The 22,666-nt window shown below is 44.8% G+C and overlaps 1 protein-coding gene across 5 annotated transcripts in view; it reads right to left on the bottom strand.

The window, feature by feature from the left end:
* Positions 1 to 988: 988 nt before the first annotated feature.
* Positions 989 to 22,666, bottom strand: part of WDR25 (WD repeat domain 25) — a 140,640-nt gene continuing 118,962 nt past the window's right edge. For 3 of the 5 annotated variants that reach the window (XM_057543274.1, XM_057543277.1, XM_057543275.1), the window contains exons 5-8: positions 7,241 to 7,426; positions 4,719 to 4,889; positions 2,024 to 2,164; positions 989 to 1,449 (exon numbers count right to left, since the gene is read on the bottom strand). In XM_057543274.1, the coding sequence (XP_057399257.1) occupies positions 1,228 to 1,449; positions 2,024 to 2,164; positions 4,719 to 4,889; positions 7,241 to 7,426 (720 nt within the window). In that variant the 3' untranslated portion in view covers positions 989 to 1,227. The remainder of the gene's footprint in view (positions 1,450 to 2,023; positions 2,165 to 4,718; positions 4,890 to 7,240; positions 7,427 to 22,666) is intronic. The other 2 variants (XM_007178857.3, XM_057543278.1) reach the window with 1 other exon arrangement.

The raw sequence follows: 22,666 nt of genomic DNA, 5'->3' as shown, positions 1-22,666 counted from the left end.
AACACCCACTGCAGGCCAGGCTTCGTGCTGACTGCAGGGGACGAGGACGAAGGACAGACAAGGAGTCGGCCCTCAGGATGAGTCCCGCCTCAGGGCCTTTGCACTGCCCTTCCCTCTGCTTGGGATGCCCTGCCTGTGGACCCCAAGATTCCCAAGGGCCCAGGGGTGAGTTAGACACACTGAAATAAATGTTTACCACCCCAGCAAGCCCCAGAGCCCCTCCCCATCTGCCCAGTCCCCCTCCCCAGACTGGAGCTCCCAGGGTGCTGACACCCACCACACACTTGACCTTCTTGGACCCTCACAGCAAGCCTGCAGGCTGGGGATTCTGACACCACTTTACAGAGGGCGGAACTGAGGCTCCGAGAGGAAATATGACTTGGTCTCAGCTACTCTGACAGCAGAGCCGGGCCTGGAGCCCAGGTTCTGGAGAGGCCAGGCTGGGCACCACCTGCTCCTGTGGCCTCTCCTCAGGTCCCCTGTGTTTTCTCACTGACCCCCTGCCGGGCACACCCTCCTCACAGGCTCATGGTCTGCCCCCTCCAGGGAGACTTCCAAGGCTTCAGGGATGCCCCTGTCCTGAGACGTGCACCTTTGGTCCCCACCCTCACCCATCGGTGGATCTTTGGGCTCCTGGGGCTTAGGGCTCCTCAAGGGCCCTTTGCTTCTCCACATTGCTCCCTCCCCCGGGGCAGACGCACTCCTGTGGGCAGCGCGCACACCTGACAGGCAGTGGGCAAGGAGGAGCGCTGATGGCCCAGGGCTCGGGCAAACCCGGGGACCCCGCTGGCCACGCTTCGGGGGAGGGAGAGGGCGGCCCGCGCCTGAGCAGGCCCTGTGAGACCGGGGGGCGGGCAGACCTGGACCCAGAGCCCCCGGGGGCTGCCCCCCTCCAGCTCCCACCCCAGGTTTTGTCTCCAAGCTCCAGCAGGCCTGCGAGTGGGGAGCCGATACATATTTGCCGCTGAAATAACCTAAGAAATAGCAAAACACTCACGTTTATTGAGCATCACCAGCAGCGTGCCAGGTGCTTTTGCTAATGTAGCCCTCGGAACCCCGAGACACAGGGATTTTGTCCCCATTTTACAGATGAGGACACTGAGGCTCAGAGGGCAGAGAAGGCGGCGTCCACCCGAGCCCGACCCCGAAGCCAACCTCAGGTCCTCGTCATCACACACACCGACCACCCACCCCGGCCGGTGTCTGGAAGGTTCCGCGCTGGGAGGCTCAGTGCCAGATCTTAACGTCGCCCTCCCAGGAGCAGGTGGCGAGGACGGAGGGCAGCACGGGGTGGAAGGTGGTGCCCACACAGGCCTGCGTGTGCCCGTGCAGCGTGCGGGCGCGGCTGGCGGTGCGGAAGCTGTACACCAGGACCCGGCCGTCGGCACTGCCCGTCAGCAGCAGGTCACCGTCTGGAGAGCACTCGCAGCCCACCGAGTAGCCTTCCACCTGCAGAGGGTGACCCGGGGTGAGCAGGCCACGCGGCACAGGGCGTACGGCCTCCCTGCCCCTCCCGCAGGGGAGAGCGCTGGGGCCCAGAGCCGGCCAGGAGCAGGGCTGGGCCTCACACCCAGTGGCCGAGCTCCTGCCGTGAGCCCGGGGCCCCGGCACGGGCCTGTGTCACAAGGCTGGTTCAGTGTAATCCAGGGAGCCCAGCTCTAGCCCAGCTGATGGTGTCTGGCCTCAGCGCCAAGCGCTGGGGCCCCACTGGCTCTGCCCTGTGAGGCAGCCCTCAGCAGGGAAAGAGGGCAGATGGAGAAACAGCCCCACTCCCGTTCCATCCTGCGCCCCTCCCCAAGCCCCGTGACCTGTCCTCGTGAGCCGACAGATCAAGGAAACCGTCCCTGCCCAGCAGCTGGGGCCCGGGGCCTAGAGTGGACACCAGGCCACGTGGCATGGGGTCACCTGGGAAACAGGAAACACACATTGCCTGGACAGAGGGTCCATGCCCTCAGGGGCCGCAAGCCCCCTGCTGGCGTTGTCAGTGGGACAACCTTCCACCTGGGGGACAGGGACGAGGTACCTTGTGCCCTTCGTAGCGCCGTCTTCTGCTCATCCGGTAGGGCCACACGGCGGAGAAGAGGGCCAGGTAGTTGCCGTTGGTCTGCGCCAGGAACACAGGCTCCCTCGGGTGCAAGGTGAGGCTGGGGCAGGTGTACCTCTCCTGAGAAAGAGCAGGGCCACAGAGAGGGTGGAGGGGGCTCCCACCTGGGCTTCTGCCTCTGACGGACTCACCCCCCAAACTCTGCCCGTGGGGCCTCGGGCCCTCTGCCCAGACCTTGGCTTAGGGGTCTGTGTGAATTTCCTGCTGCTGCTGCTGTAACAAAACGCCTCCAATTTCATGGCTTAAAGCAACACACATTTATTATCTTGCAGTTCTGGAGGTCAGAAGTCTGAAACGGTCTCTCTGGGCTAACTAAACTCAAGATGCCAGCAGGGCTTTGCTCCTTCCGGAGTCTTAAGGGGGGAATCTGCTCCCTTGTCCTTTCCGGCTTCTAGGGGCCCCCTGCACTCCTTGGCTCATGGCCTTTGGAGTAGACTGAAAAATGTCCCACCAAATACTTCCATGTCCTAATTCCTGGGACCTGTGAATGTCACCTTATATGTCCAAAAAAAAAAAAAAAGAAAAAAGGCGGTGGGAACTTGCAGATATAATTAACTTAAGGATCTTGAGATGAGGAGACTATCGTGTATTGCTGCCCTAAATGCAATCACATGCACCCTTATAAAAGGGAAGCAGAGGAGATCAGACACACAGAGGAGGCGATGTGAAGACGGAGCAGAGAGAGACCTGAAGATGTTGGCATGGAGACCGGAGTGATGCAGCCACGAGCCGAGTATCACCAGCGGCCACCAGAAGCTGGAAGAAGCAAGGGACAGATGCTCCCCCGAGCCTCCAAGGGGAGCGGGCCCTGACAACATCTTGATTTCAGCCCCGTGATAGTTTTTACAAACTTCTGACCTCCGTCACTGAAAGAATACACTTCTATTGATTTAAGCCACCAGGTTTATGGTAATTTGTAATTTGTTACACAGCGATAGAAAATGAATCCACACGCCCATCTCCCCACCTCCACAGTGAGCCGTCGAGGGTCCCCAACCCAGCCCAGGGTCCCGCGCAGCCAGAACGCATAGTAAGTGAGAAGGTGACTGGCCAAGCGGGGAGGTAAACGCCTGCTGGGGGTTCCAAACAGGAGGGGAAATCTCACTGTTTAACAGGCTCGGTCACACAGAAACACCCCTAAAAGCTCCCTTCTCCATTGTACCTGTTCCATGTTCTAAGTGATGTCCTGAAGCCACAGCCTCTAAATGAGCCTAAATTCAGAGGGTGACGTCAGGAGCAGTTGGAACCATGGCTGCAGACTAATGTGCTGTCAGAGGCACATGGTAAGCTGATAACGAGCTCCCGGTGTGACGCTACCAGGCAGAGTGCCTGCTCGCCTGCACAGAAGGTGAGGAGGTGTGACCCTAGGAGGGCTGGTGCCTCAGGCACACAGCACTTTCTCTACCTCACTTGCTTCCCTGGTCTCTGCAGGGCCGTCAGAGGCAGGATGCCCCGCTGGCTAGACATGCCCCTCCGGGCCCTCCCAGGGCTCATCTTTCTCAGTGGGTTGCACTAGAACCCTGAAGTGACGGTCTAGAGGCAGGTTGGCTCAGGGTCACTTAGAATCCTCTAAGAACAAGGGAAAAAGCAGGGAGAGGAAGATGGTGTATATATACACCTGACATATATTTTTAAATTCAGGGTGGCAGCACCAAAGAGATTAGCCATAGCTAATTTGAAATCTTAAAAGACGATGGTGGGTGGTGATAGTGATGTTGGTGATGGCGGTGATGATAATGATGGTGGTGATGGTGATGACTGAGGATGGTGGTGATGATGAGGATGATGGTGGTGATGGTGTTGGAGACGGTGATGGTACTAGAGGTGATGGTGGTGATGGTAGTGATGATGATGATAGTGGTGATGGTAATAGAGGTGATGGTGATGATGATGGCGGTGATGGTGGTGATATAGTGGTGATGGTGATGGTGATGGATATAGTAATAGAGGTGCTGGTGATGATAGGTAGTGCATTTTATGGAGAACTCCCTGTGCCTGGCACTGTGCTAGATTCTTTATAAGTATTTATGTCTTTTAATTCTCAAAGCCATTCTATGAGGCAAGAAACATTCTCACCCTCAGTTTACGAAGAGAAAAATGAGAATCAAAGAGGGTAAATAATGGGCCCAGGCCCTCTGCTTGTAAGTGGTGAATGCAGGATTTTAATGCAGGTGGTCTACCTTCGGGGTCCCTGCTTGAACCCTTGAGTCATAGCCCCTGCCAAAACCACTGAGCAAGGGCAAGGTGGACCCTGCAGGCTGGCTGGGGTGGCGGAGGGAGGGTAGGGGTGTCTCAGGTGTGCATCCACGTTCCCGTGGATCCGGACCGGGCCGCCCCTCCACACCCTTACCCCGAGGCCAGGCTGTGCTGGGCGGAGGACGAGTGAGAGGACCGTTAGGGAGTCACTCCAATCTGGGAGCCAGTGGAAGGTTCTCTGGGCAGGCCTGGACCTGCATTTTGCCTTCCCCGACCCTACAGATTTCAGGCAGCCCATCTGTCTCCAAAGGTCCTGTCTGCTGAACCATCTCCTTAGAAGTGACCTGGGACCCCAGACAGCCCGGGACTACACAGATGCACCCTGAAAGTGAAAGCAATGCCAAACAGGGTTTCTCACGTGGAAAATCTGGTTGGAGATTTTGGCGGAGCTCCGGAAATCCCAGGCAATAATGGTGCGGTCGGCAGAGTCCCGGCTCGAAGCATCTGTGCTGCTCAGAAACTCAGAGCCTTCCCGGAGGAAGAGGATGTCCAAGGTCTGCTGGATGGTGGCCTTGTAGCTTCTCACCACCTGCAAGAGCGGGCACCCGTCATGCCGGTGGGCCCCAGGGGTACAGGGCGAGTGCCCGCACACAGGGACAAGGAGGGCCACTGAGTGCCCTGAGGGCTGGAGAGTTTCGAGAGGCTGGTGCTGGAAAACGCGCCCCCAGGCTGAGGAGCCCAAGCGTGGAGGTGGGGCTGCTGCGGGGTGACCTCAGGACCTGCCCCGTGATACCTCCACAGCCTTGCCTCCCCCCACGGACAGTCCTCGGCGTCCCACGCCCTCCCCACACCCACCGGCGCGTAGGCCCAGGGAGGCATGAAGATCTCCCCAGTCAGACTGGTCCCCTGGAGAGCAGCGGGGGCCCAACGAAGGAGGGCTTAGGGAAGGGCCCACGCCTAGCCAAGGGCACCTAAGGGCACCAGTGACGCCCATCAATACCAGGGCCATACTCTGTGCGAGGGTCTTTCTTCTGAAGAGGTCACGTAATTCACAGCTTTCAAAGCCTCAGCCTAACGTCCCTGGAGTGGTAAGTGCATCGTGGGAGCCAGTGTCCTCGAGCCCACGGAGCCAGAACCGCAGCATGTAAGTTAGCTTTAAAGACACTCTTTCTTTCTTACGTCATCACCAACATTCCACAGCCTCCGGTCTCTAAACTAACACAGTTAAGTGTCAAGCTATTGTTCTGCTTTCTTCAGGGCGTTTTCTCACATGAACCTTCCAGCCTACAGCAACTGGGCTGGGCAGGGGCAGGGTGGGGGTCCCAGCACCCGGACTAACACGTACCTCCATGCAGTAAACTCCTGGGCGACACGACTTTAAATTGCAATAGTGAGCACCCGGCCGCGGGCACAGTGCCTCGGGCCCACCTGCCGGGCCGGGCGGCCTGTTTACCAGCTCCCAGGGCGCCACCGTGTGGCCACAGCATAAACACAGCTCTCCGGCACCTCGGCAGCCGGCCGTGAAACGAGCTGTCTTCACACTTATTTAAAAACTGGAGTTTAGGGGCTTCCCTGGTGGTGCAGTGGTTAAGAATCCACCTGCCAAGGCAGCGGACACGGGTTCGAGCCCTGGTCCCGGAAGATCGCATGTGCCGCAGAGCAACTAAGCCCGTGCGCCACAACTACTGAAGCCCGCGCGCCTAGAGCCCGTGCTCTGCAGCAAGAGAAGCCACCGCAGGGAGAAGCCCGCGCACCACAAGGAAGAGTAGCCCCCACTCACCGCAACTAGAGAAAGCCCGCACGCAGCAACAAAGACCCAACGCAGCCAAAAATAAATAAATAAATATAATTTAAAATAGTAAATAAATACAAAATAAATAAAAAACTGGAGTTTACAAACTTTCAAATGTTTCAGACCTAGATTTTCTATCATCCTCTTTCAAATATACATAAGTCAAATTCACATTAAATGCAGCACTCCATAAATCCAATTTAGACAGAGGGGTATTTTGAGACCCATTCTCCAGATGCAGAACACTGAGGCTCAGAGAGATACAGGGATTTGCTCCAGGGCGCAGGGCCAGGGTGTGGTGCTTCTCTGGGGCCCACATCCCCGTCTCCTGCTGGCCAAGTCCTGCCTCAGTAAACGCTGGGACAAATTCCTGGGGGAGGGTGGGGAACAAACGATTACCTTCTCTGAGCCTCTTCAGAAGCAGCCCTCAGCTAGGGCGATTTCAGGGTGGGCCCCCTGGAGCCTGAGGAATAGTCCAGGGGTAGAAAAGTGAGGGCAGCCCTGCAGGCCTCTGAACACTGGCCAGCCTGTGTAGCTGCTCCCCAGGCAGCGTGGAACTGCCCACCTCCCTCCCTCCCTTCCTCTCCCACTCTGTGCACCAGGATCCCACATGCCTGCTTTGCCCTCCCAGGTAGCCATGAGCCTCCTGGAGTGTGGACTGGAAGGAAAGCTCCAGACCCCCGGCCAGGAGGGGCACAGGAGCTGTGCTGCTGGCAGATGCTCTGGCCTGCCCAGTCTGGAGCTGGGGCAGCGGTCTAGGGCCTGGGAGGGGACGTGGACCACCAGAGTCCCCAACATGTGCTCTGATAAGTGCACAATATCCTGACTCAAAGAACAGCACCGTCCCAAGGCAGGGTTTGGAATCTTCTCTGGTGGGAAGAGAAGGGAGGGGAGGGAGCAAGGCCCGTCATCATGGCTCCAGATCCATCCCCTCCTCCCATCCCCAGCGCCACAGTCACCTCTGACTTAAACCACTCTCCCCACCAGCCATCCCAGGCCTCCATCTGCCAAGGCCACATGGGGCCTGAAGGCCTTCCTGCCGCCTTTCCCGAAGCCCTCCCCATCACCACAGGCCAGGCGAGGAGCACGGAATCAAGGATGGCAGGGGCAGCGAGTGCCAGGAGAGGAATAAGTCCAGCCCAACTCACGTCCGTAGATGTGGCCTGTGCACTGAGGAGCGTCTCCTCCCGGGCGGTGGGGACACAGCCCCAAGAGCCCATAGGGAATGGCTGCCGATGGGCAGGACTGTGACATCCATGGGCACCTGAGCCCCTCTCCAGTGGCGGCACCTGGATCCCCACACGCACTCGGGAAACACACTGACCCAGGAAAGCCTGGAGGAAGAGGAGGGCCCGTTGAGTTCCAGCCACTGGCCGGGGGTTTCACAGAAATCATCTCCTGATGGCAGCAGGAGGAAGCTGCCCCCAGAGGGCGGTGTGCCAGGGGTCCTCGGCCTGTCCCCGGCAGAGCTACCCACGTGCCCACCAACACACCACCTGCCTTTTCCAGGAGAACGAAAACCCTTGTTCTGTACACTTCCTGAGAATGGATGGAAATGGCCCAATTCATTAGGGCGTCGTAAAATCGAATGGCCAGGAAACAAGCCGTGTTACGGGCGATCCCTGCCAATAACGCTGCTGTAAGTGGAAGGCTGACCTTTGAAGTGATTGCCGCTGAACATGATTTACTTGCCTTCACAACTGCTGCTGCCCCGGGAAAGAGCAGAGGAGCCATTTGTGTGTCTAGCTGGTGGGTTTTATGGCAACCTTAATTACACCGACAGCTGGTACGTCCCATCCCAGGGGCGTGGGACAGCGCTACGCGGGCTTAACTAGCTGGATCCAGAGGGAACTTCACTCAGACTCTTCTGGCAACCAGGGCCTCTGTCGGCAGACAGTTGTAGACACTTGGCCAAAAGTCTACAGCTATGGGAAAAATGGAAGACGTGATCAAGACACACTCAGGTGTGATGAAAATCACCTAATATCCTTAAAATCTTGTCTGCTTGGCCCACCAAACAGACCTGGGTAACTCTGGGCTGCTCTGGATCCATCTGAAGGCTCACCTTTCCCTTCCCCGGGCCGTGCCACTTCCGAGGTGCGCGGGGTTGGGGGGCAGGCTCCGGTCCTGGCCCGCTGCCGACTCACCGTGTGCCTGGGGCATCCCTGCCCGCTCCGCGGCTGGTTTTGAGTCATCACCACCAGGGGCCTGGACCGGACAACAAGCCAGCCTCTCACGTCTATGCGCTGCTGGACCCCAGAAAGAGGGAGGGCTGGGGGCCCCAGCGCCCCCCCCACAGGACTGTGAGTTCCTGGGGACAGACGCCTGTCACATCTCTGGGGCACCCTTGGCCAGGACTGGGTCTGCACACTGCAGGCATCAGTAAGTTGTGCTGAATTAAGGGCTGGATCAGTGAATGAGCAGATAAACAAATGGACGGACGAACGAAAGGACAACTTGAAAGGTCTCCGGCTGCCAGTAACAGGTGGGCCCTTGGGGCTGAGGCAATGCACATGGACCTGCTGGCACCGGCTCCAGCAGGCGCCCTGGGAGATGATGTTCATTCACAGGTCCTCCGTGGCCCTCGGCGTGGAGACAAGGACCTCCAAGACCGTGGAGCGGGGAGGGGAGGGAAGGGCTCAGTGCATGCATGCCACCGCCAGACATCCGGAGGCGGGAGGGCCAAGCTCTCAGGCGGACACCCGGGTATCTGAGCCTGATGGCTTATCACTGGCTGCGCGCCACTGGGCAGGCAGCTCACCTCTCAGCGCTTCAGTCTCCACACCTATAAGGTGGGGCTGATAGCAGGACCTACAGCTTGGGCGTGAAGGACGGTGACAGGCCTGGCCAAGCGGCCAACACACAGCAGATGCTCATAAACCTCTTCCCAGGCCGGCCAGAGCTAGTCCCTGGGATGGGGCTGGGAGTCCTTGGGCAAGTCCCTTCTCCCCAAATTTCAATTCCTTCCCCTTGAATATATTGGTCTCTTCAAATTCTAAGATGCGAGGAGTCTCTGCACAATGGCAAACTGGAGAGGTGAGTAAAGAGCCCCTTTCTACGGTTTAAAATCACACGAGTAAAAGTAGCCAATCACATGGGATAGTGTACACCAAAAGTGCTCTGTGGATAATTTTTTTTAAAAAAAACAGAAATTTATATTTTAAAAAAAGAAACTATACAAATATGAAAAGAGAGTATGATTGAATTTTTCTACAATCTGAGAGTAGGGGAAACTTCCCTGGTTATCACTCCAAGGCCAGAGCAATAAGAGAAAAGATGCATAAATCTGGCTACATGAAAATAATAGTAGTAGTAGTAATAATAATAAACATTATTGCACGGCATAAAAAACAGGTAAATAATTAAGAAAAATAAAAAAGACAAATGGGAGAGAGATTTGCAACTTATATTAGAGGCAAAGGTCACTGTCCCTAATACACAGACAGTGTCTAAAAATTGATGAAAAAGACCAAGAGCTCTACAGAAAAATGGGAAAGAGAAGTGAACAGAGAGTTCATATGAGAGGGCATGTAACTGGTCCTTCAATCTTGCTCATAAGAAACGAAATTTTAAATTACATGGAGATATCATTTCTTACTTATCAGATTAGAAAAGCCAGAAGTTTGACAACACACTCCGTTAGGTGGCTGTTGGGCATTACTTACTTTGCACACTGCTGACAGAAATGCAAAATGGTACAGAGCCTATGGAGAGAATTCGGGCGACACCAAGCAAAACAGCATGTGCCTTGTTACTCGGCAATATACATAACCCAGCAACCGACTTGTAGGAACTGATCCCAAAGTTACAGCAGCAAACACCAGAAAACATAAGCACAAGGCCACTGAAAGCAGCACTACTTGTAAAATTAAAAAAGCAGAAATAACCCAAATGTACAAGAAGGGACCAGTTAAACAGACATCAGTCCAGACACACTCTGGAATACCATGTGTGCTGCTGTAAAGAGGGAGGCCCATCTCCCCGCCTGCTGTGGGCTGGCTTCCAGGAGGCACTGCTCAGTGCAAAAGCAAGGTGGAGAGAAAAAGGGCGTACAGTAAATACGAGAGGTTTGTGTTTGCTCCCATAAAAACAGTAGAAAGATAAACCAGAAACTAAATAAATAAATCAGTCAGACTGCCTCTAGAGGGGAGAGGACAGGATGGGGGAGACAGGGCTAGAGGCAGAAAGTAGAGGATTTCTATAGAGGGGCAGACAGTAAATATTTTAGGGTTTGGAAGCTACATTTAGTCACTGTTGCATACTCTTCTGTGTGTGTGTGTGTGTGTGTGTGTGTGTGTGTGTGTGTGTGTGTGTGTGTGTGTTACAGCCATTTAAATATGTAAAAACCATTCTTAACTCAAGGACCATACAAAAACAGGTCGTGCCAGATTGGGCCCATGGGCTGTAGTTTTCCAATCCCTTCTCTAGAACCGTGTACGGTATTTTATAAAATTATACAACAAAATTAACTTAAAAAGCAGGCTCTAAAATGTGAAAGCAAAATTAAGCAAATGAAACTAAACATGTATTGAGTTGGTAGCTTAATCACACAAATGGGATTTATTTTAAGAGACAGTAAAGCATAGTAGTTTAAGGCAGATCCTCAGTTGAATATACATTATGAACAGAAAACCAGTAATCTGATGGTAAACCCTAATTGGATATACCTTGTGGACAAAAATAACTGTGAGAAATCTTCAGTTGTTTTCAGTCATTACATTGCTAGTGTCCACATATACCCAAAAAATTGTGGTAAGGAAGACAGAAATAAAATTTTTTCGGTTTAAAACAGATCAAAAACATATAAAAACAAAGAAGCTAAAGAAAAATTCTGTAATGCTAAATTTGAATTGGACAAGTCAGCATAAACAATGATATATTTTTTTCTTAACAAGAAAAACATTTCTTAGCTCTGTCCACAGAAGAAGTCTAGAAACAATGACCAACCGCAACACTCAGATTCTGGTCTCTAAACCCAACTAAACCCACAAGTGACACAGATGACAGAGCAAGGCATTACAATGGTCATTACAACTATACATATGTTTAAGAAGGTAGAGGGAAGACTGACCAAGGTTAGTAGAGACATGGAGGATGTATGAGCCCCTCATAGAATTTCTAGAGATGAAATGCACAATGTTTGAGGAAAAGATATATTAGATGGGATTAACATCAGATGAGACACTGCAAAAGAGAATATTACTGAACTAGAAGACATAGCAATTGAAAATTTCAAAACATACTGGAGAGAAAAAAGACTGAATTTTAAAATGAACAAAATCTAGTTTTAAACCAAAATGGAGCAAACCCACTATGGTCTCTCACTCTCTTTCATAAATTACAACTAAAAACTCTGGACGAAATTCAAGAAGCAACTACCTGAAGATTTTGAAAAGTAAATAACAGCTGATAGGTTGAAGAGGGAAGTCAAAATTTGAAGAAAGACCCATATGACAGGTAAGGTTCTAGTTTTTTGCTTGTTTGTTTTAGTTTTTACTTTTGGGGTTTGGGGGAGTTTTTTTGTCTTTTAACTCCTGATGTTGACCCACAGACAGACTGAATCAAGGAATTACATAGTAGACATGGACAGCAAAAATTCTGAAATAAATCCATCATCCTGGCCAGAGGAACAAGAAAATGGGTCCTTGTAAGCCAGAGAGTATCGGGTGAAATTTTTTAAATATCTCCTTGCTCTCCTCGCCCTGCCCTGACGCCAATCCCAACAGCTCTGGCAGTGCAGCACAAATACCTAAAAACCAGAAGGGAAAAAAACCTGAATAGAAGAACTGGGAAAAGGGAGGGAAATACATGTTATTTTTTCCTCTATTTTCTCTGGCCAATTTGCTTTGAAAGGGATCCTGGTTATGGACACTGTGTGACAAGGGAGAAGGCTAACATTCTGAAAGAACTCCATTGCTCTGGGCAGAAGAACCAGGAAAGGAGGCCCAGGGAGCCAGGCAGCGTGGGAGAAATTCCAAAGAGGAGATAGCTGAGAAGGGAATCCTCTACTTCTGTATACGAACTGACACACATCCCAGGACAATCCCTAAGCTGCACGTGCATGGAACATGGCCAAAGGGGCACAGCTAAAGCTTTGAGAAGTGGAGTACCATATAACCGCTGCCCCCGTCTGAAACCAACCCTTTAGCGGCTCCGCATAACAAAGGTTCTGAATACAGAACTGAAAATGGGGCCACTGCCCACGGGAGAGAAGGAACTTGCGATACGAATCTAACAGGCTTGGTTGCCTGTTAAGACAAACAAATCACTATTCTCTACGGGATTTTAATAGGACCTAGGATCTTACAACATAATGTTCAAAGTATGCAGGATATATTCTGAAATTACTTGACACACAAAAACCAAGAAAATGTAAACAGTACCCATGAGAAAAGAGAAACCATATATGCCAACCCTGAAGTGACCCAGATGTTTGACCCATATTATCAGACACATTTAAACAGCTATTAAATAATAATCCTCAGTGAGATAAACACCCTTGAAATAAATGGAGAGATGATTTCAACAGAGAAACAGAAATTCTATATATACTTTTAAGTAGAAATTTTAGAACTGAAAAGAAAATTTTTTAATCATGGGATAAGCACAATAACAAAATGGAAGTGACAAAAGAAAGACTTAGTGAACTTGAAAAAGGAGCAATAGAAATAATTCAATCTAAAGAAAAAATAAGCAAAGACTTAGGAACCTGTGAGATAATATCAGAAGCTTAAGTATTTTTGTCAATGGAGTTCCTGAAGGAGAGGGAAAAGAGAGCAGTGCAGAAAAGAAATACTGACTGAACATGCCCAAATTTGGTGAAAGGCATAAATTTAGAGTCAAGAGATTCAGCAAGCCACAAAAAGGGTAAAAATCAAAGAAATCCAGGCCCTGACACACCACAATCCAACTGCTGAAAACCTCAAAGAAAAAAATCTTGAAAGCACCCAGGGGAAAAATTGAAACATTATATGAACAACAATTTAAATGCTGTGGATTTCTCATCAGAAACCATGGAGGTTAAAAGGCAGTGGGACATACTGAAAATGGTGAAAGAAAGGAGTGTCAACCCAGAATTTTATAGACAGTAAAAATATCCTTCAGGAATGAAGGTGAAATAAAGACCTTGACAGATGAAGAAAAACTAAGAGAATTTGTCATCAGCAGACCTGCTCTATTTAAAACAAGCACTAAAGGAAGTTCTTCAAGTTGAAGAGAAATCATAGCAGAGGAAAACTTGGAACTTTGGGAATGAAGGAAGAACAACAGAAATGGCATACAATTGGGCAAATATAAAAGGTCATTTTTCTCCAGTTAAATTCTTTAAAATATGCATGACTGTTGAAAACAAAAATTCTAAGTCCTTAAGGCAGAAAGAAAACTATACCAGACTTGAATCTGCACAAGAGGATGAAAAGCAGCAAAACTAGTAAATACGATGGCAAATAGAAAATACTTTTCTATTATTAAAATATTTTTAAAATAATTTGCTGTTTCTAGCAAAAATAATAACAATGTATTGTAGGGGATTGTAATATATGTACAAGTAAAATTTATGCCAAAAATAGCACAAAGACCCTGAGGGGTGAAATTGAAAATCTGTATATTGTTCTAAGGTTCTCATACAATACAAAAAGAATTAAGACTTGAAGGTAGACTGATGAGATAAAAATGTATATTATAAACTCTAAAGCAACCACTAAAAATAAACCACAACACAAATCCACAGATAATAAAGCAACAAAGGAGATAAGAAAAAAATCACAAATTAAAAGCTAAATTAATCTATAAGGAAAACATAAAAGGAGAAAAAGGAATAGATGGAACAAACAGAAAACAACAGCAAGATGCTAGATTTAAACCCAGCCATATCAATAATTACATTAAATTAAAACAGGGTAAATACACAAGTCAAAGAAAAAGATCATTATATAGAATTAAAATGAAAAATCAATACCCAACTAAATGCTGTCTATAAGAAACATGTTTTAAAAATAAAGACACAAATAGGTTAAAGTAAAAAGAGGAGGGGCATCCCTGGTGGCGCAGCAGTTGAGAATCTGCCTGCCAATGCAGGGGACACGGGTTCGAGCCCTGGTCCGGGATGATCCCACATGCCACGGAGCAACTGGGCCCGTGAGCCACAACTACTGAGCCTGCGCGTCTGGGGCTTGTGCTCCGCAACGAGAGGCCACGATAGTGAGAGGCCCGCGCACCGCGATGAAGAGTGGCCCCCGCTTGCCGCAACTAGAGGAAGCCCTCGCACAGAAACGAAGACCCAACACAGCCAAAAATAAATATAAATAAATTTAAAGCTCCTCCAGGTGAATAAAAAAAAAAAAAAAAAGAGGAAAAAGATATACCATGCTAACAGTAATCAAAATAAACCAGGAATGCCTGTTAGTAACAGACAAAGTAGATTTCACAGTAAAAAATATTTTCAGGGATGAAAAGGGTCTTTCACAATGATAAAAGAATCAATTCATCAGGAGAACATAACAATCCTAAATGTTTATGCACCTGCTAACAGGGCTTCAAAATAAATGAAGGGAAACTAACAGAACTTAAAAACTAAATAAGACAAATTTACGCTTACCGTCACAAATTTCAACTAGCTGCTCATAACTAACAGAACAAATAGAAATATCAGAAAGGATACAGAATACTCGAATAACACTATTAACCAACCTGAGATAATTGACATTTATAAAACATTGCACACAACACAGTAGAATATACATTATTTCCAAATGCACACAGAACATTTACCAAAATAGACCATGTTATAGGACATCAAACAAATTTCAATAAATTTAAAAGGATTCAAACATACAATGTATGTTTTGTGACCACAATGGAGTTAAATTAGAAATCACTAACAGATATGTGGAAATTTCCCAAGTATTTGTAATCTAAACACTCCTAAATAATCCATGGATCAAGAAGAAATACAAAACGTAATTAGAAAGTATTTTTAACTGAATGAAAACAAAAAACAATATATCAACAGTTGTGTAATGCAGCTGCAAAACCTAGAGGAAAATTAAAAGCACTGAACATCTATAATAGAAAAGAATAAAAATCCCAAAATAATGACCTCAACTTCCACTTTATGGTGGAAAAAAAAAGATAAACCTAAGTTTTAAGCAGAAAAAAAAATGTTTAAAAGCAAAATTGATCATTTTTTAAAATAAAAGATATAGAGAAAAATCAGGGCATCCCTGGTGGTCCAGTGGTTAAGAATCCGCCTGCTAATGCAGGAGACACGGGTTCAATCCCTGGTCCAGGAAGATCCCACATGCTGCAGAGCAACAAAGCCCATGCGTCACAACTACTGAGCCTGTGCTCTAGAGCCCGCGAGCCACAACTACTGAAGCCCGTGCGCCTAGAGCCCATGCTCCACAACAAGAGAAGCCACCCAATGACAAGCCCACGCACCACAATGAAGAGTAGCCCCCTCTCCCCTCAACTAGAGAAAGCCCACGTGTAGCAACAAAGACCCAACACAGCCAAAAATAAATAAATAAGTATTTTTTAAAAAAAGAAATAGAGAAAAATCAATGATACAAAAATGTATACTTAAAAAAGATCAACAAAATCGATAAATCTCTATCCAGACTGATCAGAGGAAAAAGAGAAAAGACTCAAATTACCAATATCAGGAATGAGAGAAATGAGATGACATCTCTACAGATTATACAGATATTTTTTAAATAATTAAAATAGTATGACAAACTTTATGCCAAAAAGATAACTGATGAAATGGATAAATTTCTTGAAGGATACTAACTACCAAAGGTCACTCAAAGAGAAACAGAAAATTGGAATAACCTTATATTTACTAAATAAATTTTATTTGAGGTTTCAAATCTTCCCACAAGGAAAATTTCAGGCCAAGCCAGTCTCATCACTAGTCAATTCTACCAAATATTTATGGAATAAATAATATCAATTATACACAAATTCTTCCAGAAAACTGAAGAGAAAGGAACACTTCCCAAATTACTTATGAGGCCAGAATTACTCTGATACCAAAACCAGACAAAGATATTTTAAGAAAAATATAGATCAATACCCCTCATGAACATACATTAAAAATTCTTAACACATTTTACCTAACAGAATCCCATAAAGATATAAAGAAGATAATGTATCATAATAAAGTGAGATTTATCCCAGTAATACAATGTTGTTTTAATACTTGAAAATCTATCAAGAAAATCCACCATATTAACAAAATAAAAGAGAAAAACCACACTATCTCTTCAATAGATGTGAGAAAGGCATTTGACAAAATCTAACATTTGTTCATGATAAAAACTCTCAACAAACTAGGAATAAAAGGGTATGTCCTCAAACTGGTAGAGGCATCTACCAAAAAAACCTACAGTTAACATCATATGTAACTATGAAAAAGAATGAACCTTTTTTTTCTAAGATTGGAAAGGCAAGTATGTCCATTCTCACCACTTCTAAGTCAACATTGTTCTAGAGGTTTGAGCCAGTGCAATAAGGTAACAGGAGGAAGGAGGAAAGAAGAAATTACATCCAAATTAGAAAAGAATTAAAGCTGCCTTTATTCACAGATGACATAATCATCTTTGCAAAAATAGAACCTACAAAGAAGCAACTAGAACTAATAAATGAGCTTAGCACAGTTGCAGAATTCAAGGTAAAATATACAAATATCCACTATATTTCTATATTCTAACAATGTATAACCAGAAATTGAAATTGAAAAATACTATTTACAATAGCATAAAAATATATAAATACTAAGGGGTAAATCTAACCAAAAAAAATGTGATGGAGTTGTACAATAAAAACTACAAAACACTGGTGAGAAAAAATAAAGGTTTAAATATATGGAGAAATATACTATGATTATGGATTGGAAGACTTGAAGTTGTTAAGAATTCAGTGCTGACATTCACAGAAAGATAGACAAGATGAAAAGGCAGAGGGCTATGTACCAGATGAAGGAACAAGATAAAACCCCAGAAAAACAACTAAATGAAGTGGAGATAGGCAACCTTCCAGAAAAAGAATTCAGAATAATGATAGTGAAGATGATCCAGGACCTTGGAAAAACAATGGAGGCAAAGATCGAGAAGATGCAAGAAATGTTTGACCTAGAAGAATTAAAGAACAAACAAACAGAGATGAACAATACAGTAATTGAAATGAAAAACTACACTAGAACGGATCAATAGCAGAATAACTGAGGCAGAAGAACGGATAAGTGACCTGGAAAACAGAATGGTGGAATTCACTGCTGCAGAACAGAATAAAGAAAAAAGAATGAAAAGAAATGAAGACAGCCTAAAAGACCTCTGGGACAACATTAAATGCAACAACATTCGCATTATAGGGGTCCCAGAAGAAGAGAGAGAGAAAGGACCAGAGAAAATATTCAAAGAGATTATAGTCAAAAACTTCCCTAACATGGGAAAGGAAATAGCCATCCAAGTCCAGAAAGCACAGCAAGTCCGATACAGGATAAACCCAAGGAGAAACACGCCGATACACATAGAAATCAAATAGGCAAAAATTAAAGACAAAGAAAAATTACTGAAAGCAGCAAGGGAAAAACGACAAATAACATACAAGGGAACTCCCATAAGGTTAACAGCTGATTTCTCAGCAGAAACTCTACAAGTCAGAAGGGAGTGGCATGATATGCTTAAAGTGATGAAAGGGAAGAATCTACAACCAAAATTACTTTACCCGGCAAGGATCTCATTCAGATTCGATGGAAAAATCAAAAATTTTACAGACAAGCAAAAGCTAAGAGAATTCAGCACCACCAAACCAGCTATACAACAAATGCTAAAGGAACTTCTCTAAGTGGGAAACACAGGAGAAGAAAAGGACCTACAAAAACAAACCCAAACCAATTAAGAAAATGGTCATAGGAACATACATATCAATAATTACCTTAAACGTGAATGGATTAAATGCTCCAACCAAAAGACACAGGCTTACTGAATGGATACAAATACAAGACCCATATATATGCTGCCTAGAAGAGACCCACTTCAGACCTAGGGACACATACAGACTGAAAGTGAGGGGATGGAAAAAAAATATTCCATGCAAATGGAAATCAAAAGAAAGCTGGAGTAGCAATACTCATATCAGATAAAATAGACTTTAAAATAAAGAATGTTACAAGAGACAAGGAAGGACACTACATAATGATCAAGGGATCAATCCAAGATGAAGATATAACAATTATAAATATATATGCACCCAACATAGGAGCACCTCAATACATAAGGCAACTGCTAACAGCTATAAAAGAGGAAATCGACAGTAACACAATAATAGTGGGGGACTTTAACACCTCACTTACACCAATGGACAGATCATCCAAAATGAAAATAAATAAGGAAACAGAAGCTTTAAATGACACAATAGACCAGATAGATTTAATTGATATTTATAGGACATTCCATCCAAAAACAGTAGATTACACTTTCTTCTCAAGTGCGCACGGAACATTCTCCAGGATAGATCACATCCTGGGTCACAAATCAAGCCTCGGTAAATTTAAGAAAATTGAAATCATATCAAGCATCTTTTCTGACCACAACACTATGAGATTAGAAATGAATTACAGGGAAAAAAACCTAAAAAACACAAACACATGGAGGCTAAACAATACGTTACTAAATAACCAAGAGATCACTGAAGAAATCAAAGAGGAAATCAAAAAATACCTAGAGACAAATGACAATGAAAACACGATGATCCAAAACCTGTGGGATGCAGCAAAAGCAGTTCTAAGAGGGAAGTTTATAGCTATACAAGCCTACCTCAAGAAACAAGAAAAATCTCAAATGAACAATCTAACCTCACATCTAAAGGAACTAGAGAAAGAAGAACAATCAAAACCCAAAGTTAGCAGAAGGAAAGAAATCATAAAGATCAGAGCAGAAATAAAGGAAATAAAAACAAAGAAAACAATAGCAAAGATCAATAAAACTAAAAGCTGGTTCTTTGAGAAGATAAACAAAATTGATAAACCATTAGCCAGACTCATCAAGAAAAAGAGGGAGAGGACTCAAATCAATAAAATTAGAAATGAAAAAGGAGACGTTACAACAGACACTGCAGAAATACAAAGTATCCTAAGAGACTACTACAAGCAACCCTATGCCAATAAAATGGACAACCTGGAAGAAATGGACAAATTCTTAGAAAGGTATAACCTTCCAAGACTGAACCAGGAAGAAATAGAAAATATGAACAGACCAATCACAAGTAATGAAATTGAAACTGTGATTAAAAATCTTCCAACAAACAAAAGTCCAGGACCAGATGGCTTCACAGGTGAATTCTATCAAACATTTAGAGAAGAGCTAACACCCATCCTTCTCAAACTCTTCCAAAAAATTGCAGAGGAAGGAACACTCCCAAACTCATTCTATGAGGCCACCATCACCCTGATACCAAAACCAGACAAAGAGACTACAAAAAAAGAAAATTACAGACCAATATCACTGATGAATATAGATGCAAATATCCTCAACAAAATACTAGCAAACAGAATCCAACAACACATTAAAAGGATCATACACCAAGGACAAGTGGGATTTATCCCAGGGATGCAAGGATTCTTCAATATATGCAAATCAATCAATGCGATACACCATATTAACAAATTGAAGAATAAAAACCATATGATCATCTCAATAGATGCAGAAAAAGCTTTTGACAAAATTCAACACCCATTTCTGATTAAAACTCTCCAGAAAGTGGGCATAGAGGGAACCTACCTCAACATAATAAAGGCCATATACAACAAACCCACAGCAAACATCATTCTCAATGGTGAAAAACTGAAAGCATTTCCTCTAAGATCAGGAACGAGACAAGAAGGTCCACTCTCACCACTATTATTCAACATAGTTTTGGAAGTCCTAGCCCCAGCAATCAGAGAAGAAAAAGAAATAAAAGGAATACAAATTGGAAAAGAAGAAGTAAAACTGTCACTGTTTGCAGATGACATGATACTACACATAGAGAATCCTAAAAATGCCACCAGAAAACTACTAGAGCTAATCAATGAATTTGGTAAAGTTGCAGGATACAAAATTAATGCACAGAAATCTCTTGCATTTCTATACACTAATGATGAAAAATCTGAAAGAGAAATTAAGGAAACACTCCCATTTACCATTGCAACAAAAAGAATAAAATACCTAGGAATAAACCTACCTAGGGAGACAAAAGACCTGTATGCAGAAAACTATAAGACACTGATGAAAGAAATTAAAGATGACACCAACAGATGGAGAGATATACCATGTTCTTGGATTGGAAGAATCAATATTGTGAAAATGAGTATACTACCCAAAGCAATCTACAGATTCAGTGCAATCCCTATCAAATTACCAATGGCATTTTTTACAGAGCTAGAACAAAAAGTCTTAAAATTTGTATGGAGACACAAAAGACCCCGAATAGCCAAAACAGTCTTGAGCGAAAAAAACGGAGCTGGAGGAATCAGACTCCCTGACTTCAGACTATACTACAAAGCTACACTAATCAAGACAATATGGTACTGGCACAAAAACAGAAACATAGATCAATGGAACAAGATAGAAAGCCCAGAGATAAACCCACGCACCTATGGTCAACTAATCTATGACAAAGGAGGAAAGGATATACAATGGAGAAAAGACAGTCTCTTCAATAAGTGGTGCTGGGAAAACTGGACAGCTACATGTAAAAGAATGAAATTAGAACACTCCCTAACACCACACACAAAAATAACCTCAAAATGGATTCGAGACCTAAATGTAAGACTGGACACTATAAAACTCTTAGAGGAAAACATAGGAAGAACACTCTTTGACATAAATCACAGCAAGATCTTTTTTGATCCACCTCCTAGAGTAATGGAAATAAAAACAAAAATAAACAAATGGGACCTAATGAAACTTCAAAGCTTTTGCACAGCAAAGGAAACCATAAACAAGACGAAAAGACAACCCTCCGAATGGGAGAAAATATTTGCAAATGAATCAACAGACAAAGGATTAATCTCCAAAATATATAAACAGCTCATGCAGCTCAATATCAAAGAAACAAACAACCCAATCCAAAAATGGGCAGAAGACCTAAATAGACATTTCTCCAAAGAAGACATACAGATGGCCAAGATGCACATGAAAAGCTGCTCAACATCACTAATTATTAGAGAAAGGCAAATCAAAACTACAATGAGGTATCACCTCACACCAGTTAGAATGGGCATCATCAGAAAATCTACAAACAACAAATGCTGGGGAGGGTGTGGAGAGAAGGGAACCCTCTTGCACTGTTGGTGGGAATGAAAATTGATACAGCCACTATGGAGAACAGTATGGAGGTTCCTTAAAAAACTAAAAATAGAATTACCATATGATCCAGCAATCCCACTACTGGGCATATACCCAGAGAAAACCATAATTCAAAAAGACACATGCACCCCAATGTTCACTGCAGCACTATTTACAATAGCCAGGTCATGGAAGCAACCTAAATGCCCATCGACAGATGAATGGATAAAGAAGATGTGGTACATATATACAATGGAATATTACTCAGCCATAAAAAGGAACGAAATTGGGTCATTTGTTGAGACGTGGATGGATCTAGAGACTGTCATACAGAGTGAGGTAAGTCAGAAAGAGCAAAACAAATATTGTATATTAACACATGTATGTGGAACCAAGAAAAATGGTACAAATGAACTGCTTTGCAGGGCAGAAGTTGAGACACAGATGTAGAGAACAAACATATGCACACCAAGGGGGGAAAGTTGCAGGGGGATGGGGATGGTGGTGTGCTGAGTTGGGCGATTGGGATTGACATGTATACACTGATGTGTATAAAATTGATGACTAATAAGAACCTGCTATATAAAAAAATAAATAAAATTAAATTAAAAATTTAAAAAATATATATGTATATTATGTCCCTTTAGATAGCAATAAGAAGTGCTGGTTGGGTGGTTTGTTGGTTAGTTGGTTGGTTAGTTTTTGGAGGAATGGTAATTAAGGTATAAATAAAACTAGGGTAGAGTCCTCCCTCATAAAGCTCACATAAGCTCACATAAGAACACTGAAACGAAACTGTAAGTCAATATAAAAAAATTTAAAAAAAAAGAATTCAGTCCTCCTCCAAATTGATCGGTAGATTAAATGCAATATCATTCAAAGTTCAAGCAGGCTTTTCTTGTAGAAACTGACAAAGTGATTGTAAAATTGAAATGTAAGTGCAAAGAACCTAGAATAGTCAAAACAATTTTGAGAAAGAAAAAAATTGGAAGACTTACACTACCTGATTACAAGACCCATTATAAGATTACAATAATGGAAACAATGGGGTATTGGTGTAAAGATAGACAAAGAAAACAATGGAATTGAAGAGAGAGTACAAAAAAGACCTACACCTATTTAGTCATCTGATTTTCCACAGAGGCATAAAGGCATAGATATTGTTTTCAACAAATGTTACAGGAATATTGAATATCTATATGCAAAACCATTAACTTCCATCCATACCTTGCACCAAAAACAAAA

Source organism: Balaenoptera acutorostrata, chromosome 3, assembly GCF_949987535.1.
Source record: "Balaenoptera acutorostrata chromosome 3, mBalAcu1.1, whole genome shotgun sequence".
Lineage (NCBI taxonomy): Eukaryota > Metazoa > Chordata > Mammalia > Artiodactyla > Balaenopteridae > Balaenoptera > Balaenoptera acutorostrata.
Note: the sequence above shows the minus strand (reverse complement) of the source record. Positions and strands in the feature narration are given on the sequence as shown.